General features: G+C 37.2%; 1 protein-coding gene and 2 long non-coding RNA genes across 3 annotated transcripts in view; 2 read left to right on the top strand and 1 right to left on the bottom strand.

The window, feature by feature from the left end:
• The window catches only part of LOC116698498 (guanine nucleotide exchange factor VAV3-like), a 49,555-nt gene that overhangs the window by 22,753 nt on the left and 8,963 nt on the right, over positions 1-17,839 (bottom strand). Inside the window, 12 exon segments of the mRNA XM_032530442.1 lie at positions 5,358-5,490; positions 5,691-5,776; positions 7,762-7,848; positions 8,988-9,056; positions 11,133-11,228; positions 11,987-12,086; positions 12,733-12,836; positions 12,929-12,997; positions 13,449-13,541; positions 14,037-14,154; positions 14,850-14,915; positions 15,237-15,295. Coding sequence (XP_032386333.1) covers positions 5,358-5,490; positions 5,691-5,776; positions 7,762-7,848; positions 8,988-9,056; positions 11,133-11,228; positions 11,987-12,086; positions 12,733-12,836; positions 12,929-12,997; positions 13,449-13,541; positions 14,037-14,154; positions 14,850-14,915; positions 15,237-15,295 — 1,080 coding nt within the window.
• On the top strand, positions 712-17,261 carry LOC116698501 (uncharacterized). Its single transcript, XR_004334225.1, has 3 exons — positions 712-782; positions 3,911-3,918; positions 17,249-17,261. It is a non-coding gene; the product is annotated as an uncharacterized LOC116698501 (long non-coding RNA).
• On the top strand, positions 6,141-8,120 carry LOC116698499 (uncharacterized). Its single transcript, XR_004334223.1, has 3 exons — positions 6,141-6,153; positions 7,011-7,017; positions 8,019-8,120. It is a non-coding gene; the product is annotated as an uncharacterized LOC116698499 (long non-coding RNA).

The raw sequence follows: 17,839 nt of genomic DNA, 5'->3' as shown, positions 1-17,839 counted from the left end.
TGACATACCAGCTACAGTTGGTAACTTATGAAAAATAAATTATTTTCATATTTGCTAAAACTGTCACTATATCCTGACAGTAGAATATGAATCAGAAATGTTTTTTAAAAATCCCGTTCCTCTGCCTTCTCATGGAATTACATAAAAGTAACTGCCAAACAGTCAAGTTGCATTTTACCACCATGTCAGTCCAGGCTCATAATATATGTAGTGAAGCTTTTGAAGCAATTTAATGAAAAGGTATTAAGTGTATTTTTTAGCAAAACACAGATGCTTCACATACAGTACATATTCAACCCGGCAGCACAAAAGAGCTATACAATCACCACAGTTTGAAGGTAGACACCCAATATTAGTGTCACCAATTCAGTATCTGGGCAAAATGTAAAATGTGGTCACAATTTCTTCTTCGGTTTCTGAGTTGTGTCATTAAATATTGACCAGAAATGTTTTTGCAGAACATTGTAATGTCATAGTAAAGTTGACCTTTGACCTTTAAAAATTAGCATAAGAATGCTTGAGTTATGGCTAAAAATGCATTTTCTGAGGTCAAAGAGACTTTGCCCTTTGACCACCAAAATCTAATCAGTTCATCCTCGAGTCCCAGTGGAAATTTGTTGGATACAGGACAGATTCCTTCAAGGCATTCCTGAGATATTACATTAATAAGAATGGGACAGACTTGAGGTCACAATCACCTTGACCTTTAACCATTGACTTCCAAAATCTAATCAGTTCATCCTTAAGTCCCAGTGGATGTTGGTGCCAAATTTGAAGAAATTGTCCCCAGGGTTCCTGAGATATTGCTTTCACGAAACTGGGACAAACACACGGACGTATGGACAACCCAAAAACATTATGGCCCTCATTTATGAAACGTGTGTGTGACCCAAAACAGGTGTAGGACGGGTGTACGCCGATTCCCATGCAAAGCTTGGCATTTATATAAACTTGAGCGTAGGCTACAATAAAAGCTCACGTCTGGTCTGAACTCGTGTACGCAAGTTTTTGAGTCAGTGTGGACTTGCAGTGCAGCATGTAACAGGAGATGAAGAAGCTATCAGTTGATCACTTATCGGCAAGATCTTGCTCTTTTAGAAGACCTCTATGCCCCGGTACAACAGTGCACACATACACACACGGGCCACGATGGAACGGATTGATAAAGGGCAGATGGCTCCGTCTTGCATCAGTGGGGTGGACCCTACTATACAAGCCAGAAAAAGTCTGCAACAGTTTTAGCCTGTAGGCCTCTACACAACATCGCACAGCAAAACAGGGCGCCGTAAATGTAGTGAGTGAGCCAGAAGACCCGATGCCCAGAGAGCAGTGTCCAGCACAGCCCCAACTGGGGGCGATTCTAAGGAGACAGTTATGTTTGGCAAGGATATTCATTAGAGGAAACATGACAATGTACAACTCTTTTATTTATTCTTCAGGTTTTCATTTGTCTTCATTAATGGCCAAGTGATTGATTTCTTTCTGCCATCAACAGACATATTTCGGCTCGTTTTTCCAGCTCCTCTGCTGTCAGGAGACAGGGTCGGCGTGGTGGTCCAGAATGGGGGGTGGAGGACACGCGCTCTCCCTCACAGCTTACAGTTGCCTGGCTCTGACTCATGAAAAAAACGTGTAAAATAAAAACACTGCAAAAACTCTGCTACTGTGTGTTTATTTTAATAAAGGTACACCTACATGTAGGCCTAAGAGATTGCAATATAAGCGCATATATATTATATATATTTTACTATAGCATACATATGTCAAGGATGTATAAATTAAATAAACTTCAGCTGGAGTCCGATTTACTATGGCAACAATGTTAACCGCATCAGTAATCTCTTCATTCTGCATTCTTCCTACAGCCTTCAATTCCAGTTTTTAGGCTGTCAAATAGCACACACGTTAGTGCAAATGAACCTGAGATGTTAGGGTTTCAATCTCTACCTCTAAAAAGTGCCGCTTAGCTGGATTACGTCTCGCCATGTCGTTAATAATAGGGGAAAAGCCTCAAAACCGAGAATATATTGGGGCGTGATATTTAAATTACAATTGCTTCCAGCCACTGCATTTATTAATGAACGACCATTCTTGCGTTCTGACTGGTGTGATACGACCGTTTTGAATCCCACGTGAAGGCTGTTTAAGATGATTTCTGCGCTCATATCTGCGCTGGTTTCTACATTAGGTTGATAAATGAGGGCCTATGCCTTCGGCCAGAGGTGCCAAGTAACGAAGTACAAATACTTTGTTACCTCACTTAAGTTTTGGGTAAAATAAATTTTGGGTATCTATACTTTACTGGAGAAATTATTTTACAGCAGACTTTTTACTTCTACTCCTTACATTTATTTTCACACAATTATTTGTCTACTCCTTTCTACTCCTTACATTTTAAAAATAGCCTTGTTACTCCTGTTACAGTTTAGCTTGATTTCATTCCGGCTTTCATTGTTAAAAAACAAACAAAAAAAAACACCAAAAAAAATACCTATCTAGATAAATCGTGGCATCTGGAAAGAATGAATTTGATTGTGGTGGGATGAGAAGTATAAACATATACCATTCCGACACCCTTCTGTTTTGTATGCGATCCATTGCACCTGCACATGACACAAATCACGTCACACTCAATGTCCGCGGCAGAGACTCAAGACAACTTGAGCGAAATTTCCCAGCCAAGCACCAGCAATGAGGTTGGTATCCAGGAAGACCAGCCAACCCCTCTACTGTACATCCCTGGCTGTACCTGGAAGAATTTTTTTTTTAATTTTCAAAATGGTTGGATGCAAAAACAACTCCTTTCGAATACGTTGCAACCTCCGTGCACTTAAGTACCAAGAGCTAACTGTTTCCAAAACTCGTCTAATTTGAAAAAACATATTGATAATTTTTTCTCCCCTTTACATTACTTTTACAGTTAAGTAATTTTGAAACCAGTACTTACTTGAGTAAAAAGCTTGAGTTACTAGTTACAGAAGTCTTTTTAAACCCTAGTATCTATACTTCTACCAGTGTAATGAATGTAAATACTTTGACACCTCTGCCTCCAGCCATAATAACCATTTAAAGCAGAGGAGTCTCTAACATAGCATCAAACTAGGCAGCACTGATCAAAAAAAGAATCAAGATTATGTTACTGTATTGCCCATTTCTCATCTCAAATGTTTTCAGAAACATTCTTTAGTGTACCGTTTAGCTGTAAAATAAGAGTTTTGTCCGGCAGTGGGCAGTGCTTGGTTTTGGCTTGACTTGGTCACAAACAATCTCATTTTATAGCCAAACAGTACACTAAAACATGTTTCGGAAAAGAAATTGAGGTGAGAAATAGACAATGCAGTAACAGAGTCTTGGATGATATTTGATTGCATTTCCCTGACCCTGCATTAGAGACTCACCGGCTCTGATTGGTTGTTTATCTTTGGGTGTGGTGGAATCTTGCAATTGGCATTAGGAGCTCCAGGGGGAGGCCAGAAGAATGTGATTTTTTCACAGATTATCTGTCTCATGTACTACTGTGAAAATAGACTGGCAGTGTCAGCAAATATGACAAAAAGTTATTTAATAAAAGTTATCTACTGAACCAAACACCGTCAATAATCGCCACTGGCACCAGGCTCACAGGTAAACTTACAGTGAGTTGGCTGCCGTTTTTTCTATCAACATCAAGAGAGCAGGGGCAACAGGAATTTAACCAGAGTTCTGTCCAAAGAGGACTTAAGCTGTGATGACAGCGTATACTTTATAAAACAGGATGACACTGAGGAAGAGTCTGCTAATCTGCCTCAGAGGAAGACAAAGAAGCCGCTCAATCTTTCTTTTCCAAATACAGACCTGCTCCACTGCCATAACCCCCCCACCCCCACTCTGACACAAATCCCCTCTCCAGTCCCCACCACTCAGGACCAAGCTTTTATTGTAAAGTGTTTTGAGTACTTTGAAAAGTACTATATCAATTAAATGTATTATTGTAATTATTACATCCTAAATTTAGGAACACAAACAACACTTTTAAGCCACAGTTGCATACGTCCTCAACAAAAATTCTGGGTGTAAACATAACCATTGTTTGCTTGTTTTTTTATTCAACAACACATTCACAGCTTGGCAAGTTCTCCAACCACTGGCCACCAAGTACCTCCTACCACTGCATCACTTAACTTACATGCCTTGGGCATATTTGGTAAAGATTTTTAATCAATTCCTAAACCTCTCCATTTGTGTCACCCTAATCTGTTCCATCTTGTTGTGTCATATCTAATAACAGGGGAAGTGGTGGGGTTTACCCATCAGTGATTGGCCAGCCTTGCAAAGTCCTGAGTGTTTTAGAGCTCTGCTGAGTGTTAAATCATTGATGACTGTGTGGGTGCTCAGTGGCAACACATTCACACTCAGAAGTTTCATTTAGCACAAAATGATATATAGCTATAAGCAGCCTTGAAGGACTGCACACATTCATCACCTGATATTAGCATCTCTGTCCTGCGGTCGATTGGGTGTGTGTGTGTGTGTGTGTGGTGTGTGTGTGTGTGTTGTACACACATTTTTCTGTATCTCTGTGGATATGTGTCTTTTTCTTTGTTCCTGTGTAGTACAAATGAATTCTTACATGTCTGTGTCCTTTTTGTGCAACAACATTTTGGAAGAGAAACAGGAAAAAAAATAATGACGTGTCTGAACTGGTTTTGTGTTGTTACATGTTAAGTACAAGATTGCTAATTTAGAAATAATGATAGAGACAGCTCTGGATAATGCCAAGCACACACCATCAAGACCATCGCCATATATGTTAAATACAAATCACTCCATACACATGTCCTATACAAACGCACAACACCCAAACACACACACATTATGATTAGACTACATGAGGATGATAATGGAAACCAAAGAACCATGCCATTCTGGCACACTCTCAGTTTCACATTAGCAATCAGCACCAGAGTGAGAAGACACCATCTGTGGGCATACATCAACAATCAATCAATAAGACATCAAGTCCCCTCCACAACAATCCAGCCTGCGAACGTTCCCACAAGGTGAAAAATAGCATACTGTATAAACTGTGTGGGGTGACTGACCCTACACCAGAAAGGGAGATAATATCATTCTAGATTACTCTTTTTAAGCATTTGACATTTCATTTTGCAATAAAATCTGCAGCCAAACAGATGTTTAATAGCAACATTTACATACAGTAGCTTGCTGATATGAACCATAAAAACTAATCAAAATGTGAGGCAGATAGAGAGCCAATATATAATGCAACGTAAAGTGCAAAAATACCAATATACAACTGCAGCATCTGTGTAATTATATGAATGTAGAAATACATTGTGTTTTTGCAGCTAACTGACCTTTTTACTCTCTCTGTCCGTGGTGGGGTTGTTTGTGATCTTGAAGTAGTTGAGATCGAGTATGTCCTTCATCTCATAGTTGTCTCCTCTTCTCTTGCAAACAATGACAGCCACATCAAATAGAAAGATGTGTCTGTAAAATAAGAACACAATATGTTATATAGTTATATATACACACACACACAACATTCTGCTTTTGCACTCTATCAATACTTATGGTAAATTTATTCAAAAGCTTAGTTTCAGTAAATCAACATTTAATGTGTGTTCTTTCCTGACTGCAATCCTAAATCTTTTTTTTTTTTCAAAACAATGAAGTTGAAGTAGAACAACCTGTCCTGTTTCCTCTTGTCAACACTGGAGACCATACGCACTTCACCGTCACCTTTTGGTCGACCATAGCTGATTAGATTCTGATTCTGAAAGTAAAATAGGAAAAGGTTAACATGAATATAAAATATGTATGAATTATGAAATGTATTAAATAAATGCATTTAAAACAAATGTTTTGATATGTCAAAAGCATAAAATATTTATATGCTGCCTGGTTACACTTTTGTTTAAACCAGCTCCTGGTTCTGTCAGCTGATTCCTTCCTTTACCGCCGCATCTCATCCTGTTCCACTTTCTTATTACCACATTTTGAAATGGCATCTCTTTCCTTATGTAGGAGGTGTTTTCCATATATGTCACCATATTCACTATATGCTTGTGGTGTGACCCTATAGACAGGGTTACGTATTGTATTCCATGCTGAAACCACATTGTCAGAATGTCTCTCAGAAATATAAAAACTGTTTAATTTGATATTTTAATTCCTCAGAGTTTTTCTTCAATCCTTAAGCACTATTTTGAAAACAGGAACTGGAAATACATTACAGAAAATACTAGACTAACCTGAAGCATTTTTATAGTGCTTACACCTGATTGGTGTGTCTACAATTACAGTTTGTTCCAAATGTTAACACACTAAACTGACATGTGTAGCACAAGTATTTAAACTGACACACAGAGAGCAAAACCTCTTCTAAAGTTTCCAAAAGTCTAAACACATGTTCTGCTTTACATCCATTTTGCAATTCAAAATGGCACTTTCTGAATGCATTGAACACGGTTCTCTGCATAAGACACAACAATCTGACATAAAGTCGCATGTTTGCCATTTAAAAACACCATCATTCAAAATGACACTTCATGAGGTAATTGGCCAATATACGTATATGTGCCACCTGGCCAAACACCTCAATGGTTGATTAAAAATACTTTTTTTCTATAAATATAAATCTGCTGTGCATATGTTGCACTGACTTTTTTGGTGACAAAAAAAATGTTTCAACGGCATGTTTGTGTATCATCAAATAATGCATGTGAACAATCTGAAGAATTTTCTACACTTTTAACTGTTTTAGTATTATGGCAAAGCATACTAAAGATGAGTGTTTTTCATTATACCCAACAGTGTGTAGTTGCTTGGCAAAAATCTGGTAATATGAATAAAGTATGTGCCATTTGGTACAAAAGTTTGATTTTGATTATGCTATATGTAGTTTTGGTTGTATTGCTTATTTTACAGGATATATGAGGTATTTTGCAGTTTTGGTGTGTGGTTTTGTGAATTTGTGTGAAGTTTTTTGATAAGACGAGCTTAGTTAGCAAAATTGTGTTTTAGCGATTGGAAAAAAACTGTAAGATATCATGTGTTTACCCACCTAATTGCTGTTTTTCACAGATTGGCTCATAGGTGTGTTAATTTGACAGTCAGTGCTTTGGAATTGTAAGGAAGTGACATCATGATGAAGTTCTGTGTCTAATGTATACAAGTTTGTTTAGTGTTTTGCAGTGTTTTGTATTGTATTGCAAAACATGTGAGGCTAACATTGTGCTTACAGTGGTGCACATCTGGGCCAATGTTCTGCTCCTTGAGTGAAAGGTTTTAATAAATGTGTTAATGTGGCAAAAACTGTAATATGCAGCTGCTATGAATAACTCATTTAAGTGGTTTAGGGCTGCAACTTAACAATTATTTCCATTATTGCTTAATTTGCTGATTTTTTTCAAAATTAATTGTTTTCCTCAAAGCCTTAAGTGACGTATTCAAATGTCGTGTTTTTGTCTGGCCAGCAGTCTGAAACCTAAAGGCATTTGGTTTATTATAATATATGATGAAAAAAAGGAATACATCCTCACATTTTAGAAGTTGCAACCAGGGAATATTTAGCATTTTTAACTAAAAGGTAAAGTTTAATTTTGTCTTTATTTTGCTTAAGAACTAAATTCTTAACAAGGAAAAACTTGACTTGCAAATCTGACCGTCTACAAAAAGTAAATAACATGATTTCCTGATATTTTGCAATCATATAAAGTCAACACAAACAGCTGCTGATAGTAACTATTTTTGATTTACCAGGTTTTCAATAGACCTCTGGTACTGGTCGATCTCCCTTAAGGTCTCGTTATCTCTCTTCACCTCGTTGACAAACTGAGCCAGATCCTGGGCAACACACACACACACACACACACACACACACACACACACACACACACACGAAAACACACAATTTTGTTAGGTTAGTTCAATCTAGAGGTAGTGAAATATGTTGTACATTTGGACATTATGGGAAATATTCAAAACACTAATTTTCCTGCTGAGAGTATCAATAGATAGAGATTTATTGATCCTTTCCAAAATTCATCTTGCACCATACAGCTCGTCAGATAGACAGACAGAAAGACAACACACAACAACAACAGGACCACTATTGAAATCCCACTCTCATATCTGATTGCTCAATATAAACCTGGAGCCAGGAGACCAGTAGGCTAGCTTAGCATGAAGACTGGAAAAAGCAGACCTGTTCAAACCAAAGTGTAAAAAAAAATGTAAAGTTGTGATTTTTTTTACAGCGATTAGTTGAGCAAACATTGCAAATTATTTGGTTCATACCAAGATTAAAAAAATAAAAAATAAAAACTTTTTGCAGTGTACAACCCCCTACGAGCCACAATTTGGGGTTTTTCCACTTAATATTTGGTACAGATACAAACAAGATATACTGTGTTAATCAGTGAGCTTTAGAGGTGCTGGTACAGGTGTATTTTGTAGAGCCAACCCAGTTGTTTCTCCGTTTCCTTACTTTATACTAAGCTGAGATAATTGGCTGCTGGCTAGCTTCACATTTAACATAATACATAAAAGTGTTTATCGTTCTCATCTTAATCTTGGCAACAACAAAAAAGAAGCAAATAAGCGCAATTCATAAAATGTTGACCTATTCTTTTAATTTTGTACCAAGCTCCTGTGAGCTGAGCACACATGTAAATTATATAAGTATGAATCAAGCCTTCAAGTTGTCTAAAGCTCTGCATTTCCTATATTTTTGTCTTCAAATCAGCAGCCTATTTGGCCCTGGCTACCTTCAGGACTGAAAAAGTAAGCGCTCACTAATGTAAATGTGTTATCAATTCCCACCCATTTGTAGCAGACAAATATGAGTGATGACTTATATTTTTGTCATCCAATACAACTTGATAGTTGGATGGCAGAGACTGTTTCCACTAAATCAGCCTGCTATTGGTAACAGACTAAAATCACAATGATTACAGTCCATTTACCATAAGCACTGCACTTACTTTCATGGCATCAAGAGCAATCTTCAAATTGTTCTTATCAGCAGCATCGGGAGTGTGTTTGACTAGTTCCTGTTAGAGGAGGACAGAAAGGAAAGGGTAAATCATGTTCACACACAAAACTCACTCAGGCAAACACATTTAGCATGGGTAGTCATTATGAAGATTACTTTTATATGCCACCATGTAGTTTTTATAATAAAAAGCACCATGTATACTCTTGTAATCAGAAGACAGCTAATGTTCTTAAATTAATCTTATTTGAGGGCAGAACAAGGATCAGTTGGCCAATGTGCTTCAATATTATAGTCATTCATGTTTAATAAACTGAAAAATAAAGCTAAATAACATAAATAGGATTTCTATATGCACTGAAAAATTACTAAAATGTGTAAACACATTTTTTTTTATTTGTTTTAAGCTATACAGCTTTGTACAAATACTGTCAAATGTAATTTTACAGCCAAGAACAGAGGAGAAAAAAAGGACGTTTTGACCACATCATCCAACACCCACATATATGTCTGTTTTATTAATCAACGCATGGCAGTTATTGTAGGGAGTGTAACCTGCACAGAGGCTTCCTGAAGTCTCTTGTGGACATCTTTGGTTCCATTAGGATGAAAACAGCAGTCAAACAGAAAAATAGACATGAGACTAATAAGCGTATACTAGTCCAAACAGACATTTCCGCAGATAATATTACATATCATAAATATGTAGCAGTAACTTGATATATTTTTCCTATGTGTGGCACCAGTTCCACCACTGTATCAGGATAGTATATTTCAGCAGCATTCTTTATTTTTTGTTGGAGCTTTATTCTTTTTATTTTTGTTGCTTAATTCTAGACGGATGCGGCTTGTTAATGGCATGCTGTCAATACTGTATTTGCTGTGTTACAGGTGCAGTGCATAGTAGAAAACTATATTAATCAAATTATAGCAATATGTGCATTATAGATAATATAAAAGTTGGGTGGTATGTTTGCCCTTCATTACCTCTCTAATAACATTACAAAATGGAGAGAAGAACTATTTCTCCACAGTGCTACAGTGCTGCTTCCTTGCTGAGCAGTATCCACCGTCTCTTCATTTCACCTCTTGCTGTTCCCTTTCTATCTTTATACCCACTTCCCAAAGTCTCTCCTTAAGAGGAGACTAAGAACACACATGGTCCCCACCATTTACCAAGGAGGGCTATCCCTCCCTATACCCTCCACAACAATTTCAAAACAGTTCTCTAGTCATTGTTCTCTCATGTACCCTGCCAGCTATAGTCTAACCTCTGCATTATCCAAACCGGGGAGATGGTGCCACACAGTTATCAGTGAAATGGGGGAGGGGGTAGAAGAATCAAGTAATGTAATGCTAATTTTACTGGTAAATCTATTTCAAAAATCAGGTAACTGACACTTTCCTCTTGTTTGAGGAAAATTCTGTGAGCCGAAATATATTGAGATATATTGACATAATGTTACTTCATTCATTAATCTAGAGGGGTAAGATATGAAGAGTGAATGCAATACCTAAATGACTTTTCGAAATAGAGGGCTTTTTTTTCCATGTGAATCTGCTGAGAAACTGTAAAGGGAGACGAACAAGAAGCAAAGTTGTGGAGAATGTCGCCCTCAAGTGGTCACTTTTCTACTTAAAGAAGGCCATCAAGTTGAATCAACTGAGATACTATTAACAAAACCTCTTAGAGGTCAATCTCAAAGCAGTAAAACGTCCTCTCATTTATATATATTTCAAAATACAATAAAAGCAATACAATAAAATTGGCATGTATGTAATATCCTTAGAGAAGGCTGCATGTTTGAATTCCTTCAACAACAGGTCAAATCTGGGCAACGTTTATACTTATTATATAATTATTCATGCCTCAACAAACACTGCTGCCTTGTCCTGGAGTTAAAGGCAGTAAGGCCCAAATGTTCAATGTGCTTCCACTTGCATATTTATGCAGTATATGTATAAAGATAATACAAATACTGTACATTACCAAATATGTCTAAGTCCAACGTAATTTCAGTGATTAACACCTTTATTTAGTTGTCTGATCTCCAAAATAAACTGACTTTTAAAAAGACTCAGACATGTGGTCTGACACTCTTTTTTTCAAATCAGCAGATTCCAGTATTCCTACCTGTAGAAGTAGATGGTACTTGAGGACTCGCTGCATTGGGACGACCAGCAAATCCCTCAGCGTAAACTTCCCATTGTTGGCTCTCTTTGAGCACTCCTGCAACAAATAGACACATATTTACAACAGCGTGAGCAATAGTGCATCATTGCACAGATAACTTAGGTGTTGTTGAGACTTTTTTTTATAAGGACAGGTCAACCAAGAGACAAAACTATGTTTAGCTTACATCTGTTCCTGTTTGTTTTTTGGCCTAAACTTCAAAACTTAAAATTTTCATTTTCAAATTGAGTATGCAATATTTTTGTATCCTATTGTGTTTCAAAGGGCATGCACCAAGCTCACAGCTTACTGAGAAAACATGATTCTACCCATTTTAAATCCATATTATTTACTATCTTACATTTTATTTTATTTTAAATCCATCACATAAAATCAGCTATTTAACTCTATTAAAAATATCTATTTTAAGGGTGCCCAGACAGCTCAGTTGGTAGAGCGGGTGCCCACATTTAGAAGTTTACTTTTCAACGCAGCGGGCCAGGTCAATTTCGACCCGCGACTCTTTGGTAAATGTAATTCCCCCTCTTTCACCCCTTTCATGTCTTTGTCCTGTCAAATAAAGGCCTAAAATGCCCCAAAAACTATTTTAATAGTTTCTTATCTTTCTTTTTAAAGCTGGAGAGAACATAATGTGTGGTATGGTATGTGTAATGCACAAAATACACACTAGGGGCTGCTGGAGAAACTGGATGTGTGTTTCAGAGGTGTGTGTGTGTGCGTGTGTGTGTGGTGGGTGTGTGTGCTGTGCGTTGTGTGTGTGGTGTGGTGTGGTGTGTTTTATTCAGGTGTCTCACCTCCAGCTTTAGGCGAACATCTTCTTTCTCTTTGCAAATGAGATCTAAAACTGCAATAGCTATCTCCACCCGACTGCAGTATACCCCATAAATGAGCAGTCTAAAATTAAAAAGAAAGACAGTAGAGGAAGCACAGTCAGAGTCTGGTTAGGACAGTGTGTGTGGTGAGCCAGTTACTCATAAGGTGCTATCTCAGAATTACAAAGTGTAACTCATGATAAATTGCAATCTTGTTGCTTGCGATACAGATTATATCAAATGATTCTCTGAATGTGTTGCAAAAATGTCATCTACCATGATACGATCAAGACGGAAATCCTTCCTTTTATGTGGGAAGAACTATTTCTAGTAATTTCCGTTTTAAATGAATTTAATAGATAAATTAAATAGAAAAACTGGCCTTTTTAAACACATGTAACAACATGCAGAGGATTGTCATGAAAACAACCTGCATGCAGAATATATCCACAATTCAAAATGTCTGATGTAAATTAAGTATATATGTCTGCCTCAGTACTGCAAAACAATGCATGGTAATGGTCCTGGCCAGTGAATGGATGGCAAATTATAAGGGGAAAGTACAACGATCTAATGAATCTAAAACAAAACCTTCTGTACATGTAAAGCTGAGAAACATGACTCCACAAAAGGGAAATACATTTCTGGAAATGCTAAAGCAGGGGCAACTTACATACTGTAGCGTTATTGCAAACTAACAAATATAAATAGATGGCGTTCATGTATACCTCTCTTTGTAGCTGATAAAAATCTGGTAGAGATTTAAGGCATTTTTGTTTAAGATGGAGTCCTGCACGTCGACCATCAGGCTCTTGTGAACTTTAACCAGGTCCTGCATTAGAGAGACAGAAGACATAGATATCTGCACATATATATATTTCATTTCCATGTCATGTGACAAGAAGGGAAACGTATGGGACTTACTGGAATGTTGACAAAAACTTTGTCAATTTCAGCTGCAGAGAAAAACATCCTCAAAGGATTCAGGAAATACTGGAGAGAAAAAAAAAAATTGGAAAACTGAATGAAATATCTCAGCTTTTCTCTTTCATAAACTGATTTTATAACTGGATAAACCATATCAAAAGGTAATTGTAATATATAATAATAATAATAATAAATAATAATAATAGCAGCTGGGGTGTTCACATACTGAAACTAATAAAAGTCATCACAACAAATGTCAGATAACAGGACCATAGCAGGGCAACTTGAGAGAAATGCTAACTGGAAATGTTCATAAAAAGCCCCTTTTAAATGCCATTTATGATGGTAAAAGATTTGTGCTATTTCTTAACTTTGCCCACTCATCACAAATCAAAGATCTACACCAAAGTTGTACAGAAAATTTTATCAGATTAATTAACAAAAGAAAGCCATGTGTTTGTCATAAAACAATGTATGATTTAAGTGCACTATAGAACAGGATGTTTGTGTACAGTACCTTCTCAATAGACTCCAAGGTCTCTGTGTATTTCTCCTCGGTCTGTTTGATCTCTGTGAGGCAGCAGCTACGGACATCCACCTCTGCCTGCTTCAAGAAAGACGCACAACTTAGAAAATGTTGAAAAAACATTACTTCCTTTACTTTCGTTTATCTGTAAAGACTATTGTGAGTCGGTGTATTCAGAATATGCACTCAGGATACTAAAATTAAATATTTGCATTCAGATCACATCACCACATTACAAATCTTTGATAAGTTTTCTTTTTTTTCTTTTTCTTTTAGTGAATCAATTTATTTACGGGTGACATTATTTTTAAAGCAGCATGTGTGCACCGTTCCTCCTGCTTGCATCACATACAGCACTAAGATGCAACAGGAAGCTGATGAATAGATGGTCCACATCACTCCGAGATCTCAGCTGAGTTCCACCCCTGCAGGTCTGGGCAATTTTCAACAAAATAATTTCAACATAAATTACTGGGAATGGGAGTATTTCCCTCTGGTGTGCATAGTGTCTATATTAGTTTTTTCTAAAGAGTGGTGTGTGTGTGTGTGTGTGTGTGAGTGTCTGACTCATTGCAGTACCAATGGGGGTTGATGTTCAGTCCTCATGAGGTCTTCATAGATCTCTCCACCTGCATAGTCTTCTTCCAGCCCGTAGATGGCTGCATACAAGTCGTCCTTATCCTCGAGGGCATTCTCACTATCATACACACGCACGCACACAAATTAACATTTATAAAATGTAATGATTATCATTCACAATTTACTTCATGTATTGTGAAAGCTGTGGGACAACAATTTTTGGATAAGATAACAAGATAAGTTGGTAAATGGTATACAATTAGAAACATACAGATGTAAACCGAAAGCAACACACTTTCTGTACAGTGTCTACGTGATTTCAAATTGTTTTTCTATTGTTTTGAAAAATTAAGCAATGCAATCATACATGAAGAATTAGGACTTTGGCTGATCTTTTTCTCATGTTCAATAACTCATCATGAACAAATGTGTTGGAGATTGAAATACTTAGAAAGGTATAATGCACAATTCAAAAAAAGCATGCGCTTTAATGTGACATAAAAATAAGACATGTATTGGTTCTATACATATTAGATTACTCTTATTAATCTATATCTATTAAAAAAATTAATTGTCAACAGCACCCATCCAGAACCTTGATGTGGGTGGTATGCAAGCACTCAGCAAAAACATTACTCATTTGTTCCCTCTGACAGTAACAGAGAAATGGAGCCAAGCCTTTTACCAGACCATGTGGGTGTCCAGACCCCTGGAGAGCATGGATGATGAGCAAAGCTGATTCTACTACAGAGTGAAATAACCATGTTCTACCAACACCAGTAATGGCCCCACAGAGAGGAGTCTCATACATACTCAATCAAGTCTTCCAGATTATTGTAAATGTCCTCGTCTTGTAGACTCTCCTCTGTTGGAAATGGCCTGGAAATGACAGCAAAGCAGCGTGAGGCTCAGTGTGTTTGGGCTGGAAACTAACTTTTGATGTGACATAGAATAGTTCATTCCAAGGAAAGGTTACAGTCTGTTGAACATTCCCATATCTTTCTTTTCGGTCTTTCAGGGTATACACTCTTTAATTGCGTTCTCTCTGATATGCGTTTCTATTACTCTAAAAAGCTAAATTATTTATTGCTGTTAGTGGTGACAAGAGTGTCATTTCTGGTGACAAAGTAAAAACCCTGGTTAAACAGGAAATTTGTAAGTGAGACGTGGCTGCAGTGTCAGTAAGGTAGGTTGACTTACTTGAATCCTCTTTGCTGTGCAACTGCTGTGTAGGAGAGCTTGGACAGAGTGTCCATAACCTGTTGAAGAAAAAAAAAAAGCTAAGTTAATTTCTATTTGTGAATGGCTGAGAGAGAGAAAGTGAGTGGCAAAAGGAACAGACAGTGAATGCTATAATGGCTAAAAATTATAAAAATGCAAAGTGGTAACTAATGTAATGTTTTCAACCTTTCATCAATAAAAAACAAAACACATGCTAATAAGGAAGGACGCTATTTTTTATTTAATTGTAATTTGAGATATACAAAACACCTCCTTGACCCTGATAAACCTATAAGCACCAGATGTAGATATTCTGTCATTTTTTAGGAATGTTTATGTAGTAATACCTACTACCTTTTAACAGTGGGAAAACTCCAGGCCCAGATGGACTTCCAGCTGAACTTTACAAGAAATGTAATGATTGTCTTTCGTCGTATATACACAGAATGTACACACATGCCCAACTCAACGGTATTCTCCCCCTCAACCCTAACAGAAACATCACAGTAAATTACAAAAAGGGAAAAGTTGCACAGGAAGTAGGCCAATCTCCCTTTTAAACTTGGATGGAAAACTATTTGCCAAAATCTTAGCTAAGAGGACAGTCCAAACTAGTTCACGTAAATCAAATATGCTTCACACCCAATAAAAACTCAACTTGTAATCTGAAGTGATTCTTTAATATAATTTACACCAAAAGACGAGGAAGTTAAGACCTGGTCATACACTCCCTTGATACCGAGAAGCCATTTGACCCGATTGAATGGCCGTATTTGAGGTCCTACAAAGACTTAATATTGGAGACAGGTTCCTGGCGTGGACTGGTCTTCTGTATAAATAGCCAACAGCACAAATCCTTACCAACCAAACAATATCTCCCTCTTCCAAGTTACTCACAGGAATGAGGCAAGGTTGCCCTCTGTCTGTATTAGAAGCACTTGCCCAGTGTATAAGACTAGATCCCAAAATTCATGGCTACAATGCAAGAGCCACAAATAAGATTTCCTTATGCAGAAGAGATCTATATAAAACAAACCCACAAATATCCCCCAAAAAATTAACTGTGTGGTACATTTGCTGGATCCAGAATTAACTTGAGTAAAAGTATGTTAATGTCCATCCATTCAACTCCCACAAATACACTAGACCACTTTCCATTGAAGATATCAAGAGAGAAAAAAAAACAAAACAATCTAGACATTGAGGTCACAAAATGCCACTCCTCTCTCAAGTCAATTTGCAACCTCTGATAGATTTACATTTTGGTCTTAACCTCAATCACTTGTTTTACCAATTGACAAAAAAACTGTTACGGTGGGGTGCAGTGAGGACCCAAACGCAGAGATGAGGAGACAGTCAGGAGCAGGTACACAGGGGTTTATTATAACACAGTTTAGAACAAAGGGAGCACAAAAGGCAAAACCCCAGCAAAAATCCAAAAGGGCAAAAGCTAGGCAAAAATCAAAACACGGACAAAGGTCCGGGAAAAAAGGGGAGGAAAAAAACAACATGAGGAACACTACATAAAAACACTCACAGGGACTCACAGGGACTCTCAGGAACATCACTGGTACATGCAGACAGGCCAAACCAACAGGGCAAAAGGATTTGACAAAAGACAAAGGGAACATAGAGGTTAAATACTAGCAGTAACGAGGAACAGGTGAGACGTCAGGTGAATCACATTAGGGCGGGGCAGGACAATCAGACAGGCACAAAGCAAAACTAGACAAGACAGGAAACCATACTATCAAAACAAAACAGGAAGCCAAACAAACAGACACTTATCGGAAGCTTTCAACCCTAAACAGGTCCCTGTCTACGTTGCCATTTACCAATAGTTTTATCTCCTGTACATATAAATCTTTACTATGGATAGCCCTTCCATCTTCTGAAAGCTTAAAACTTACATAAAATTAAATGGGTATTCAAATACCAGACAAAAGAAAACTTAAACATATACAAATAATGCCAGACACTGCCTTTTTCAGTTTAAGATATTGCACACGCTTCACTTTTCTAAAGTGAAAATACAGAGTATCTATCAAAATACATTGCCCATGTGCAATAAATGTCATACCTCAGAAGTAACCCTCTTTCACAGTTTTGTATCAAGTCCCAAAATAACTCCCTTCTGGATCTTCAAAACCTCAGACATTTTTAATACTCCATTAGAACCAGAGCCTTTACTGATTGTCCTTGGAACATCAGAAACATTGTAGCAACAATTCTTTTCCTACTCAATATGAGAGTTGTAAAATACATATACCGGTACCCACTGTATTACTATATCTCTTGATCAAGTAAGATGAGTAGAAGTAGTAGACTGAGGAATGGGTAGGGTATGGGGGAATGAGGATAAAAAAATGTTATGCTCATTTCTTTATTTTATTTTTTGGGTTTTGCATTGTTTGCTTTAATTCTGTTTTTCGTACCAAATATTATCTATGTATAGATTAGTAGTTGTAATTTTTACTTTTACTGTTTTTAAAAAGTGAGCACTGACTTGACTAATTTACTGTCTGTACAATAATCTTTGGCTCAATAAAAACATTTTAGAGTAAATGTTCATGTACATGCCA

The sequence above is a fragment of the Etheostoma spectabile genome, chromosome 12 (assembly GCF_008692095.1).
Source record: "Etheostoma spectabile isolate EspeVRDwgs_2016 chromosome 12, UIUC_Espe_1.0, whole genome shotgun sequence".
In the NCBI taxonomy this organism is placed as follows: domain Eukaryota; kingdom Metazoa; phylum Chordata; class Actinopteri; order Perciformes; family Percidae; genus Etheostoma; species Etheostoma spectabile.
This window is presented reverse-complemented; position numbering and strand designations above follow the sequence as displayed.